The following is a 14552-nucleotide window of genomic DNA, read 5'->3' on the forward strand; positions in this document are numbered from 1 at the left end:
TGAGTATGGCAAGTCCTAGAATCAAGAGTGGGAGGAGGTGGGTAAAGGTTTTAGGAAGAGGCAGCAACCTCTGAGGAAGCCTTTAGTGGCCAAATCTGATCTTCCCAGAAACATTTAGCTATGGGGAAGTCCATGACTTAATGGTGAATGTCTAAAACATTTAATTTCTTACTCAAATTCAGCCCAAGAGAAATCGAGTACAGGATGACTGTGCAATACCCCATTTCACAGAGAGATTTCCAAAGAAAATCTTGATAATAAAAGAATGACAGCAGGTCAGGCTTGTTGATGCATTTTATTGTGAGATGGGGGAGTCTGGTAAAAAACTAGAAAATGACCATGGTGTAACAAGGAACTGAAAAATGAAGAATCAGATTTGTAACTTACATACATGAATACAGGAACAAATTGGCACAAAATGTTAAACATTGTTCCCAACACTGTTTATATAAGGTTATCCTAATTTGGCTTACTAAGGAAATGAGTTTTATGGTTAGGCTAATCTCTTAATAAAACTGCAGAGCATCATGCTATTAGTCACACAGTGAATTTTAAAATTTAAGAGTTTTATATTAAAAACTGGGTAAAGGTAAAATGACTTGATTGTAGTTGTAAAACTAATACATTCCCATTTAAATTCTGTTCTACAGTCCAAGGCAAGTATAAATGTTAACATAATACTGTTAAATCAAATCTCAATGCAAGAGAACCAATTGCATCTCTACTTTAAATCTTATCAACTTTCCAAATTTTCATACTAAAATATATTATTGTATTAATACAAACTACAGTATTATACACTACACTGTGTAATAAATAAAGAAATATAAAAATAAGACACATAAATATAAAAGTTTTCTAAAACTAAAAGTACATGTCAGTAAGAAGGGTATTAATACTGCCAGGTTTGAAGACATACAGTACAAAAATGTTGCACAGATCTATAAACTAAAAGAAATAAAATAATACTGATAGGTAAAAATCAGCTAATGTTGTTAATAAACTCGGTCCATAATAACTAACATTTGGAAACAGTTATGAGCCAGATAACGATGGCATGTCCATGTTTGAAACGCAAGTACATGGACAGAGCAGATCAGAAAATTTCCCTTTCATTTCTGTAGAGAAATTTTGAAAGTCAATTAACACAAAATGAATACTGAGGAATTAAAGGATGAAATGTCCCAGTGTTTAGGTTTCTCTGACAGAGTCAGTGGTTTGAAGTTTTATTTGGAATTTTGATACAACAAACAAATCAACAAATGCTAGTTATTGTAGGCCACATATTGAACAAAGGCGGGTTAGGGCCTTGAAAATACTGATAAATGGCACTTACAGCACACAGGTCTTGCTTAAGGCCAAAGGAGATACAAAGCTTCATATCATATCCTTCATATTTGTCACCACATACTCAAACACAATAGCGAACACTGATTCTGACGACTCTGCTACCCTTCCCAGGATTAACACTGTTAGTCCCTGCAATCAGAACTCAACGACAATCTTCTGAACTCCATTTTAAACCACATGAGTAAGAAACTTCAGTTCTTCTATTGGCTGCTTTCTTAAGGCTAACAATACACTTTAAATGATAATACTCCACTATGACATCTAAATATTAGAAATTACTACCTTCTAGATTGAATTTATAAAAGGTAGTTAGCATGGTTTAGAACTGCGTTATACTTCTCTGTGAAGGGAATTTTGTAGTGCAGAAGTTCTCACATTTTAAAAAACATAATAAAATACTGAAGCGGATTTAGCATACGTTTACCAATAAAAAATTATAAAATTTCTCCCAATTATACAGCTTAAGAATAAACCAACATAAGAGTGATAATACTGACAAAATGAAACAATGCCAGATGCTTATCTAATTAATCAGTTTCCTTTAACCTGTTAAATCTTTGCTTTCCGAGTCATTGAAGTTTTCTAATCTGCTTCGTGTTACAAACTTGTTCCTAACTTTGAAAAATGCATGAAAAATTACTAGGTCTGAGATCAGGCACACCCGGATTTTTTTTTTGTGTGTGTGTGTGTGTGGTTTTTTTTTTTTTTTTTGTATTTTGTATTTTTTTAAATTTTTACTTTACACAGTAGTGAAGAGAAACAACAGTATACAGGTTACTGTGTTTCCATGAAAAGCATGTATAATATAGAACAAACTTCATTACCAATTAGAATGTTATTTTCCTTCTAGAAAAACTATTAGGCTTCATTTGTTTTTTCTTCAGACACCTGCTCACTATTCTTGCTTACTTTTTGTTCTAAGTTGCTCTCTTGATGTACAGCTTCATCTTCCTTCATCAGACCTTCAGTTTTTGCTTCTTCTCCCTCATTCTCTGCCTCTTCCCCCTCCTCCTCCTCCATCTCGTCTTCCTCCTCCTCCTCTTCCTCCTCCTCTTGTGGTTTTTCACATTCTTTCTCTTCCTGCAGTTCTTCCATCTCTTTGTCCTCCTCCTCCTCTTCCTCTTTTTCACTGTCTTCATCCTCTTCCCTCATCAGGCTCTCCCTCTCATCGGAGTCGGCCTGTGAGGGAGACCCCCGGGCACCCACGTGCTCACTGGCCAGGACTTCTGGTCCAGCCTCCTCCTGCTCGGTGCTGTCACGCTCCTCAGCTTCCCGCTTGCAATAGGAGTAGCGATGATTCATGTGTTGAGAGTAAGACCCAGAGTGTGAGAAACGCTTTCCACATTTGTCACATTGATAGGGCTTTTCTCCAGAATGTAACCGCATGTGTTCAATCAAATGATGTTTGTGTTTAAATGCCTTTTTACAGATTCCACACTCGTGAGGTCTCTTACCTGCAAAATAAGAACACAGCCATGAAACAAAATCCTCAGAAGGCTTTTGAGGGTGCTTCAGTTTGGGGAAAGGGTTAGAGAGTCATTTTTCAAAAGTTGTCAGGTTCATTGACATACCTGTGTGTTCATATTTATGTCTCAATAATGAGCTACTTTTTTGGAATATCTTATCACACAAATCACAAGCATACATTCCATTTTCTGTCTTCCGCATTTTCTTTTTGGGTGGTGTAGAATCAGAGTCATTCTGATCCTCTACATTTGATACACCTTCTGAGCTAGTGTCTTGCCTTTCCTCCTAAAGGAAGAAGAAAATTTATTTTCAAATTAAAAGGTAAACAAGAGACCTATATAAAAGCACAAGTTAAAAAAAAACTACTTTGATTTATACTTTCAATAGCTTGACCAAAGCAAGCATACTCATCACTGCAGACTGGCTGGAAGGGTGGGGCTAGATGCTAGGTGGGGGTGGATACAGACAAAAAGTGAGGTTGGGGGCAACATGGTCACATGACAAAAACAAGTGATCAACTGAGGAAAAGAAAGAATGTAAAATGTATAGTAACAAAATTTACCTGGCTCCAAATGAATTATTACTTTATGAGAAGTTTGAAGAAAATATTAACTTACTGAGTTTGCTACATAATTACTAATTTCTAACCACATCATTTACCTTCACTGTTTTCCTTCTGGGTTTTAATAAGAAAAAACTAAGATTCTGTTTTTTAAAGGTGGTGTTTAACCTGTATCCTCCAGAACTTCAGTGGTCTATGAACTGACCACTATGGTTTCTTTGAAAAGAGAGAGGTTTGCTCTACTACTTTTCTAAGGAACCAGATGGCAAAACAATGCAGGGGAGGTCTATATTTTGAAATAAGAACACTTGTTAGACAAAGTAAATCTTTGTGCAGGGAGCTCTCATGTAGGTAAGCAATGACTGGTAGTGGGATTGGGTCTCCCGAGACCCTTACATCTTTCCTAAAGTCTTCCATTCTATTCCCTCTAAACTCACAAATTTTCTAAAAGCTCAAAGGTTTTTCACAACAGTTCTTAAGAGCAAAGTGGGAGAGGCACAGCCATTTGCTTGGGTCATTTGTGAGCTGCATTTGTGCTAAAGGAACTTGATACTTTCATGGCTGTTTGACTTGGTCCTATGATTATGTGAATGTTGGTGGGTCCCCCTTTATTATTCAAAGGTGTGCACAGTGTTTTATAAGAGTCTAGATGAATTAATTAGTCGTGTGACAATTTTTTTCAAGAGTAACCGACTGCAGGAAACTTATTCAATAGCAATATTTAAGGGGAAAAGAGCAGCAGTACACATTTGAACAGGATACTATAATTATTTTGGCTGCACCTACTTATAGCAAATATTTGGATAAAAGATCAAACATCTCTAGTATTCTAGTGTTTATCTCTAGGTTCAATCAGAAATTGATGAAAAAGATGGGCGGGGGGGCTGCACATCATGGTTAGTAACCTAGAAAACATTTGGACAATGAGCTGCACAATAGTCACACAAAATCATCATTCTATCTAAAACTATATCATAGATTTTGGGGGGGAAGGTTAAGAGGAAAATGCATCTATAGATTCATATATATTAATTATGACTAAATGCTGTTTTAGTTTACAGCTCATGAAATGATGAGCAAACTCACTAGATGAGCTCATTGTATACTTAATTCTTGATTAATTAAACCCTTTAGTAAACATAGGTGTTAACACATAAAAAGTAGTATCTCAGTTTTGCTGGTGTGAAAGGTCTGTGAATGGGAATGTATTTTCATGTATTAATGATCATACAGCAGAAACTGTTACTAATTTGGGAATATAACTCTAAAAACAGAACTCCAATTGGTGAATATTCCAATTTTTCTTTTCTGTTTCAAATTTCAGATAGTCAAGTCTTTCACTGAGAGTTGTCATTTCCACAGCAGAATAACACAACTAGAGTTGATAGCCATACCTTGGGCTAACTGGTAAGAAACCAAAGGTGTGATGCTATGGAAGTTAAAGCAAACATTCATCTATTTTCTTTCAAAAAAAAAAAAAAAAGACAGTTTGTAACAACCTGCTCAGCTCTCCAGAGACTGATTTTTATTTTCCCAAATAGCTTTAGGATGGAGGCCTTTTCTTTACCTGATTCCCATTTGGCTGGATCACCTTCAAGGGTGGTTCCTGGACCGCAGGGCTGACTGTAGTTGAGTACGTGTAAGCCACCTGGGGAATCAGAATAGTCTGCTTATTGGCAGCTAGTGCTCGCAAGCATGGGACACTGTTCTGGTCAGCAATGGCCACGATCGTGGGTAACTGGGCAGTGACTGTAGGTATAGCAATATTTATGGGGTTGGCACTTGGTGGGATTACATTTACAACTGGTTCTGAGTCTGTAACACAACTGTCCTTTTGTGGCTCCTTTTTTGCGCAAGACAAGTTCAAGGGTTCTTCCTGGACAGAATAAACACTGTTCTGGTAAACACTAGTGATAGTTGACCTTTCCAATAATTCTCCCTGTTGCTTTGGTAGTGAAAGATCAAGAGGTTCTACTTGTGGCTCTTCTTGTGCACCTTCTGCTGTGTACAAGTAACCCTGTGTATTTCTGGATGAGGAAAGGTTTAGAGGTGATGGGGATGATGGACTGCTTCTGGAACCATTGATGGTTGATCCCGCTGGTAAAACTGGAGAGTTAGTCATCTTCAGAGGACTTTGTAGATTTACTGTGCTGTCCAGGGGTTCATTTGCATTTGTAGATTGAGGCTGCTCATCGTTCTTTGTAGGGATATTTACTTTGCCTGTTTCAGGAGAAGATGGTTCAGAAGACTGCACTGAAATTTGGCCAGCTTGCATCTTTTCAAACCACTTTTTTACTACATCCAGGGGTAGGTTTACTGAATCAGCAATTTTTGAGAGCTCTTCTGCACTTGGTTGTGCGTTCAAAGCATAATATGCTTTTAGAAGAGACAAGAGGTTTTTTAAAGGTGGCTGACTGGGAGACAAACTGCCATCTCCACCTGATGACACGGAGGACTCTGGCTTCTCAGCTTCTGGTGCAGGGAGTGGAGGAGGCTGAGCAGGCTGTTTTAGGTCATAGTGCTTTAATTCTGGAAGTGCATTAATATCTCCTGGACATTCGTCACACAGAAGGCAAGTGCTATCATTCACTCCTCCTTCAAAGCTTTTGTCCTTCTCTGATTTAACAGTAAGATCTTCTGGCAATTTTTCACTTTTGCAACTGTTTGTGGGGACTGGATTCTCTTTTTTTAAATTCTGAGGAACAACTTGAAGTTGGCTAGGCTGCTCAAGACTGTAGTTAATGATAATTTTGGTTGTTCCATCCTGATCAACCAAAGGAAGACTGATGGCAGAAATAACAGAATGGCCACCTTGCTGTATGGATGAAGCATTGATTGTTTCTTGTTCTTTGGATGCAAGACTGGCTTGATTATTCTCCAAAACTTGCCTTATTACATTACCATCTACTGCCACTTTGAGTACATTCTGAATATCACTTAAATTGATACTTATGGGAGACACCAAACCAACTGTTGGCAGAACAACAGCTTGCACCACACCCTGAGGAGAACTGGTTGCCTGCAATGGGCCACCACCACTAAAAACCCCATTCTGTAAAGGGGTTGAACAGTTGATTCCTGAAGCAACCACTATGGGTTTGAATTCATAATCCACAGGTTCAGTTTTAATTTGGTTTATAGAAAGTTGCTCTTGAAGGGGCTTATTCTCTATCTTTTGCCGTATCTGTGGTCGTGTGGGACTGCCTGGGGATGCAGAAAGAGATGGTGAGGAACACTGAGGTGTCTTGAGTCCTGTTCTTGGTCGCCCATTCACAGGCATCAAGCTGATACATTTCTTACTGCTTATGTGTGAGCTATAGGAACCAGAATGGGAAAAACGTTTCTTGCAGTTTGGGCATTCATATGGCTTCTCTCCTAAACAACAGAAAAAATCATATTCGCTCAATTATTACATATAAATTTTTATGTGTCCACATTTTCCTTAAAACTATCACTTTTAAAAGAGATTAACATGTATCTTGCAATACAGTTTTATTTAGAATTATTTTAAGTTCAAAACTGACGTAAATGTTATGAAGACTAGTATTTGTGCTAAACAATAAGGGAATCTTCTCAGCATGTGTGTATAATATTCCTGCTAACCTCTAAAACTTCAAATAATTCTCAAATGCCAAAATTAATTACAATTGACCCTTGAACAACATGAGTTTGAACTGCATGGCTTGACTTAACATGTGGATGTTTTCTGATAAATATACTACAGTACTGTAAATGTATTCTCTCTTCCTTATGATTTTTTTCCCTTTTTTAAAAATATTTATTTATTTATTCATGAGAGACACACAGAGAGAGGCAGAGACAGAGGCAGAGGGAGAAGCAGGTTCCCTACAGGAAGCCCAATGTGGGACTTGATCCCAGGATGCTGGGATCATGCCCTGAGCTGAAGGCAGATACTCAACCACCGAGCCACCCAGGTGTCCCTGATTTTTCTTAATTCCCTTTTCTTTTCTCTTGCTTGTTCTAGTGTAAGAATATAGTATATAATATATGCAACATACAAAATATGCATTAACTGATGGTTTATCTTATAGGTAAGGCTTCTGGCCAGCAGTGGGCTATCAGTAGGTAAGTTTATGGGGAGTCAAAAGTTGTATGTAGATTTTTGACTGCATGGGGGGTCGGCTCCCATAACCCCTGCATTATTGTTCAAGGGTCAAATGTACATTTACTCTTTCAAAGTAGATTTTTTTTCTTAACCTATTTCACCTATTTATATAATTTTTCTATATTTTACTACACTTAACCATCTGCAGGAGAAATTAATATTAGAGGAAAGAAAAGTAAGTAAAGCCTTGATTATAAAAGACTTAACAAGTACAAATAACTATCCTTCCCATATCCATAAGGTTTTAAGGTTTCCTTGAAAGATCTTTCTCAATGGGAAGAAAACTTTAAATATGAGGTATTGCTATAAGCCTTGGTTTATTAAACTGGGAGGCACGTACTCCTGGAGATATAAGGCAATGTTCTAGAGGGTATGCAAAGCTTTCTTGTAGTTTCAATTTTAGTGACAGTGGTTACAGTAATTTAAAACATTATAATATCAAAACACAGCTTATACTATGGAGAGAAATACAACATTCATGTGAATTGTTAGGAAAAAAAACCTCACAATATCAAAGAAGCTCCTTGTTTGTAGAGGCTTCTGTCAAGTTGCCTCTCTAGACCTTCCAACATATAAGGCATTTATTATTCTTGTTGACTGTTAGGGATACTTTGGTGAAAACATTTTGAGAGGTATGGAACCAAATGGAATACTTTCAAAAACCCTAATTTTTCACCTTAATTTTAATTTATATTTATAGTTTATTCACTTATAACTTATAGGTTAGAGACTATCAGTTTCAATGGGGTAGTAACTTGAGTCTTGTGTGTCATTTATGCCTTGTACCTATTGAAGTGTAGGTCACAAAAAATATTCAATAAACCTTTTTTAGATGAATGGATGGCTAATTGCAAAATTATGAAATATGGTGATGCTTTTTATCTACTCAGTATCAAGATAAAGCTCTTTCTCTCCTGTTATTTTTATAAAACGAAAGTAGTGAGAAAGTCAATGTAAGCTCTTCTAAGGGCAGGGGTGGGGGTGAATGGGTGATGGGTACTGAGGGGGACACTTGACGGGATGAGCACTGGGTGTTATTCTGTATGTTGGTAAATCGAACACCAATAAAAATTAATTTATTAAAAAAATAAAAAAAAATAAAGTAATTTCAGTTTTGTAAAGTTTTTAAAAAGTTGAGTTGTATTTTCTCAAATTACTTCAAGAATTGGATATTAGAAGTAGAAGGGATCTAAGAAGCCCTCTTGTACACAGTAAAAGTTCATTTTCTAACATTCTTGACTTTAGTCTCCTGTTTAAACCTCTTTTATTAAAGGGAGGTTACTACCTGCTGGACTGCTCTATGGAAGATGGTCTAGTTTGGCTCTGCTGAGGATCATAAATTTGGATTCAAAACCTGCTTTTGCCACTAGTTTTTTAAAAAAGATTTTATTTATTTATTTTGAGAGAGAGAAAGAGAGAGAGAGAGAGAGATTGAGATTGAGCAAGAGAACACAGTAGGGGAAAGGGGAGAGGGAGAAGAGGATAGAGAATCATAAGCAGACTTGCCCCGAGCGCAGAGCCCCATGCAGGACTCAATCTCATGACCCTGAGATCATGACTTGAGCCGAAATCAAGAGTTGGTCACTCAACTGACTGAGCCACCCAGGTGCCCCTGTCACTTAGTATTTTCTTAATCTTTCCAAGCCTCAGTGTTTTGGTGTGTAGATACATCCTCATTGGGACGCAATTATAAGACAATATAGCAAAACTGTGTGTGGTCTCAATACATATTAGTGATTCTTTTAAAAAGTAATATTATGGTTGAGTACTAAGCTAGAATTCGCTTGTTATAATGCCTACTTTCCTGTCCTAGTCTGCCCTCTGATGCCACACAGAGTAAGTCTAACTTTTCTTCTAAACATCAGATTTCCAAATTGATGAGAAGCTGTCACCTGTAACCTTAAACTTCCCTTGTGTGGATTAAATATACCCAGGTCCTTCAAAGACTCCTCATAGGACATGGGGTTTAGAACTCTTCCCACTTACCCATTTGTTGACTCATCTCTAGAAATTCTCCAGTTTATCACTATCTTTCCAATGGGACGCCTGAAATATGATTCAGTACTCAAAGTGAACCAGGTAAATTTCAAGGGCAGGTAATACAAGGGAATACATTTTAAATTGTTGTATAACATTTTTAGATGAGCTATATATTGGTTCTCTTGTTAGAAACACTCAGAATATAAGATTCTGTGATATATATTATCTTTAAAAAAATATTTTACTTATTTGAGAGAGAGAGAGGGAGTGCATGGAGAAACTGGGGCAAAGGACAGAGGGAGAGGGAGAAGCAGACTCCCTGCTGAGCAGGGAGCCTGACAGGGGCTCAATCTAGGATTTGGAGATCATGACCCAAGCTGAAGGGAGATGGCTGACTGACTGAGCCACCCAGGCGCCCCATAGATTATTTTTATCTTTAAATAGGGAGATAGAGGAGTACAGTGGCTAAGGCAATGGCTTTGGAGTCAGGATACCTACACTGAGACTCTGGCTTTGCCAGGGACTAGCTGAGTGCCTCTGGAGAGGTTAATTAAAGCTCTCTGGGATCCCTGGGTGGCGCAGCGGTTTGGCGCCTGCCTTTGGCCCAGGGCGCGATCCTGAAGACCCGGGATCGAATCCCACGTCGGGCTCCCGGAGCATAGAGTCTGCTTCTCCCTCTGCCCGTGTCTCTGCCTCTCTCTCTCTCTCTCTATCATAAATAAATAAAAAAATTATTAACAAAATAAAGCTCTCTGAGCTTCCATTCTCTCATCAGCAGAAAGAGAGGAAATAATAGCATCTATCTCATGGGGCTATTGTTTAGGACTATATGAGTTAATGTATACAAGTAACTCAAATGTGGCTGTACATAGTTAAGTACTCAATAAATGCTAGTTATTATTATTATTGTTGGGGATTACCTGATATTTTGTCATTGCCAGAAAGAAAGTGCAGAGCAATTGTTCTAAAGCCAAATTCACTATGTTTGTTGGAAAACCCCGTTTCTAACTTCATAGCTTTATGGTTTATAGCTGAAGTCCCTTACCTAATCTGTCTGTCTGGCGACTGTCAAACCCTGGAGGGGAAGTCATGCTATAAAAAGTCAGATGTCCTATGAATGCTCTTTTTTTTTTCAATGGTTGGGGTGTGTGTTTGGTTGCATCTGATGTAAAAACTTTCCAGGCTAAAGTTCCTAGGACTATGGAACAAACCCCAGTTCTTTTCTGGGGAGGAACAGAGGCCGGGGAGCAGGAGCTTTTGTGTCTCATCTCTGAGTGGAGGTGAGGTGACCTACTCCTCATTAGAGCTCAACTCTCACATGAGGACTTCAGATGATGTCTAAAACACTTAATTCTCCATAGAGCTCATTTTAGTGGCAGTATCAGAAGATAGTAACAGTCCAGGTAATTTTAGGGAGTATTATTTGAAGATCCTGATTAAAAACTCAGCCGAGAAAAAGATTACAGAGGTTTCTTGAAGGATATGAAGCTCATCCATTATTCAGTGATCTAAACGCACTTTCAAAACTATCTGTGTTCACCAGATAGTGACTTTTTTAATATTCATTTCTCTGTTTTAAATTTCCAATCTACTATACAATCAATATTGTATGAAATATAATAAAATTGTCACAGCATTTTCTTCATATAATACTTTCTAAATTACTTTCAATTTCTGTATTTATTTCATCAAGAACCAGTCTCAAAAAGCTTACAGACTGGTCCAGTCCTAGGAGGACACCCAGTCATCTAAACTCAGAAATCTCCCTTTGGAATAAACATGAGATATACAAGCCTCATCTTAAGTAACCTTAAGGATAAGACTATCATATATGCACATAATGAACAGACAGTGTAGAGTACAGTGGATGCACTATGTCCACGATGTGCCCTAATTTGTAATCAGCCACTTCAGCAGCAGCACCAGCATGCTGTTAACAAGCCTATATAAAGCTCTCGACCAGCTACACTCCTAAAATTTTTCTGTCAGTACTACAGACGATAGCTCCTTACTCTTCTGAGACTGATTTTTGAATATCAATGCAGAATTTTGTGATAAATACCAACTTCCTGTTTCTAGTCCTGTTTCAATCTTTAGAATGTTCCATGCTTCCCAATTCTGTACTATCTATGGGTCTGACAGATCCTCCTATATACAATGATTTTGTACATGAGTCTTATTCTAAAATTTATTTTCCTTCCTCTACCCCAATCTCAACATTTAAGAAAAGTCTCCTGAATTAGTTATCTCCCTATCAACAACTTCAAATCATCTGTAGTAAGAAAGCAGGTCATCAAAAATATATTCTTTTTTTTCCAAGATTTTGTTTATTTATTCATGAGACACACACACACACACACACACACACACAGAGAGAGAGAGAGAGAGAGAGAGAGAGAGAGAGAGAGAGAGAGAGAGGCAGAGACACAGGCAGAGGGAGAAGCAGGCTCCATGCGGGGAGCCTGATGAGGGACTCGATCCCAGGTCTCTGGGATCAGGTGCTGGGCTGAAGGAAGTGCTAAACTGCTGAGCCACCAGGGCAACCCCCAAAATATATTCTTGATGAAAATTTTTCAGTAACTCAGGAGCTAAGAAATAGGATTTTGTGCCAGACTGCAAAAGACAACTTTTATTTTTCAGAAATATTAAAATGTGAAAATAAATGTTTTTGCAAAAATCTTGGTTTACACAAATTGGTAACTTTAACACTTAGCCCTCAATGAATAAGATAGTAAAACTTCTAAAAATGTAGTTCCAAAATAAAACAGGTATCACCAGTCATCCCTCACAAAGCCACCCGCTGTACTTTTTTTGTAGAATGTTTGTGAGATGTCAAAATAATAATTTTCACAAAATAAGTAATGTGCAGATACCCGTCATTTCTCATTAATTAGAAAATAGGTGTTTTCACTACTATTTAAATCTAAAACAACATACCAAAATTAATCAGATGAACAGACGTCACAGTGCAATGTAAGATGCTACCCAGTTTTTGCTATAGCTTTTGTTGAAGTAGAGCCTCTAAAGACATGCACATACAGTTTTTTTGGGTCTAAGTTTCTAAAACAGGCATATTTTTTCACATATCATTTTGTAAGTAATAATTTAGAAAAGGATGTGAAATAGAAAGGTGAAATGACAGGTGAACATAGTTTTCTTTTAAATTCTCAATGCTGCTCTGCCTGGGTGACTCCAAATCACCCTGACCACTTCCTATTTGGAGTTTACATTTTTACTTCTCTCATGTAAAGAGTATCTTCACCTCCTTACTTTCTTGTGCAAACTGTACTTCTATCTCCTTTTCCATTCCCTAGTTAATTGTGCAAAAGAGGCAATGAAACTAGCATTCATTGGAAAGCTCAAGAAAGTTGTACTTTTTTGTTAAAACATGCTATATCCTAATTAGGAAATTTGGAGTATGTCATATTATATTAGCTTAATATGTTTAAGTTAAAGATTAAGACTCCAATAAGATGCCATTTATAAATAGAAAATTTCTCCAGGTTAGTCTTTGTAAGAAAAGCAAGAAGTTTCTGACCATGTGTATAGACCACATGTTATAGATTTATTTATTACCACATGTGCTATGATATTCAAGGTAAAGAAAGAAAACAAATATTTACCACTGTGGATTCTTAAGTGCTCTTTTAGATGATGTTTGTATTTGAAAGCTTTCCCACATTCAGTGCACTTGAATTTACGATTACCCCCGGACTGTGTCACATGTCTCTGTAAGAAAGAATTGATATTTTAATTATAAAGCAAAAAAGCTTTGGACATAAAAGAATAGCCAATCTGCTAAAAGTAGTATTTTGGTGAATTCTGCTTCTCAAAGGCCTCAAATTGCGGCAGGCAGTCACAAAAATCTAACACTTGGAATATTACCAAAAAGAAATGATAGTGGGAACAGAATTTTGACATACAGAAAAATCTCCATTTGCTAATTTAGAGTATTAGAATCATACTTTATTCAGTAATATAGTTATTTAGCACAAATAAGATAATATATACTTTACTAGAAACTAGAGATTATCTCTTCTGTGGTCAGGCTTTTTCCAGTAGTTTATCCTATTGCTTAAGAGTTTGCTATTTCCAGAATGTACTTTAATCTGATGAATTTAAAAAATACTTCCATCTTTTCATTCAAGTATGGAGTATTATAATGGCTTTCTGTCAAATTCCCACTTTTATATATTTCAAATATATTCTGCATTCTTAGATTTTTTCCAGATCTCATTACTTTGTTTACTTTTATTTATTCATTAAATTTGTTATTAAGAAATGTTTTTCAATCAAGTATAGTTGACATGCAATGTTAAGTTAGTGTCAGCATACAAGACAGTGAGTCAACAACTCCATATGTTATGCTGTGCTCACCACAAGTGTCTACCATCTGTCACCATACAACACTATCACAATACATTGACTATATTCTCTATTCTGTATCCTTCATCTCCTGACTTGTTCATTCTGTAACTGGAAACCTGGACTTCCCATTCCCCTTCACCTGTTTTGCTCCCCCCACCCCCACTTTGGCAACCACCAGTATGTTCTCTGTGTTTATGAGTCTGTTTCTGCTTTTTGGCTTTGTTAGATTAATCATACAAGAGGAATGCTTAAATTGAATTCTGTCATAAACCTCATAAACCATCAATTGCTCATAAACCTCCAAAGGCTCCCCATTAACCCTGAATATAGATTCTGAGTTTATATATTCCAAGTTTACCTGAGTTTCCAGGCTGATCCTTCACCAGTTCCCTATAAGAAGTTCATGCCATAGTCACTTAGTGAGTCCTGGGTTTTGTACATATACTACTCTTCTCTACTCCTTGCTTTGGTTTATACTTATTCCTTCTTGGCTATATTTCCCTACAATTATGATTATTAAGATTCTAGCCATACTTCAAAGGTTTATTAATTCAGGTACTACTTGCTTTATGCTCACTCTAGCTGGAATCTCCCTTCTTTTGTTTTTCATACAGGAAGGAAAGAGGAATACTTACTATGTATCAGGCTCTACTGCATCCAAACCCATGGCTTTAAGCACCAAATATATGGTGATAATTC

The 14552-nt window shown here is 37.1% G+C and overlaps 1 protein-coding gene across 3 annotated transcripts in view; it reads right to left on the reverse strand.

Moving 5' to 3' along the window:
- Positions 1-276: 276 nt before the first annotated feature.
- Positions 277-14552, reverse strand: part of ZEB1 (zinc finger E-box binding homeobox 1) — a 181430-nt gene continuing 167154 nt past the window's right edge. For all 3 annotated transcript variants that reach the window (XM_055334529.1, XM_055334528.1, XM_055334530.1), the window contains exons 6-9: positions 13109-13214; positions 4947-6754; positions 2922-3102; positions 277-2804 (exon numbers count right to left, since the gene is read on the reverse strand). In XM_055334529.1, coding sequence (XP_055190504.1) covers positions 2209-2804; positions 2922-3102; positions 4947-6754; positions 13109-13214 — 2691 coding nt within the window. In that variant the 3' untranslated portion in view covers positions 277-2208. The remainder of the gene's footprint in view (positions 2805-2921; positions 3103-4946; positions 6755-13108; positions 13215-14552) is intronic.

The sequence above is a fragment of the Nyctereutes procyonoides genome, unplaced genomic scaffold (genome assembly GCF_905146905.1).
Source record: "Nyctereutes procyonoides isolate TBG_1078 unplaced genomic scaffold, NYPRO_anot_genome, whole genome shotgun sequence".
In the NCBI taxonomy this organism is placed as follows: domain Eukaryota; kingdom Metazoa; phylum Chordata; class Mammalia; order Carnivora; family Canidae; genus Nyctereutes; species Nyctereutes procyonoides.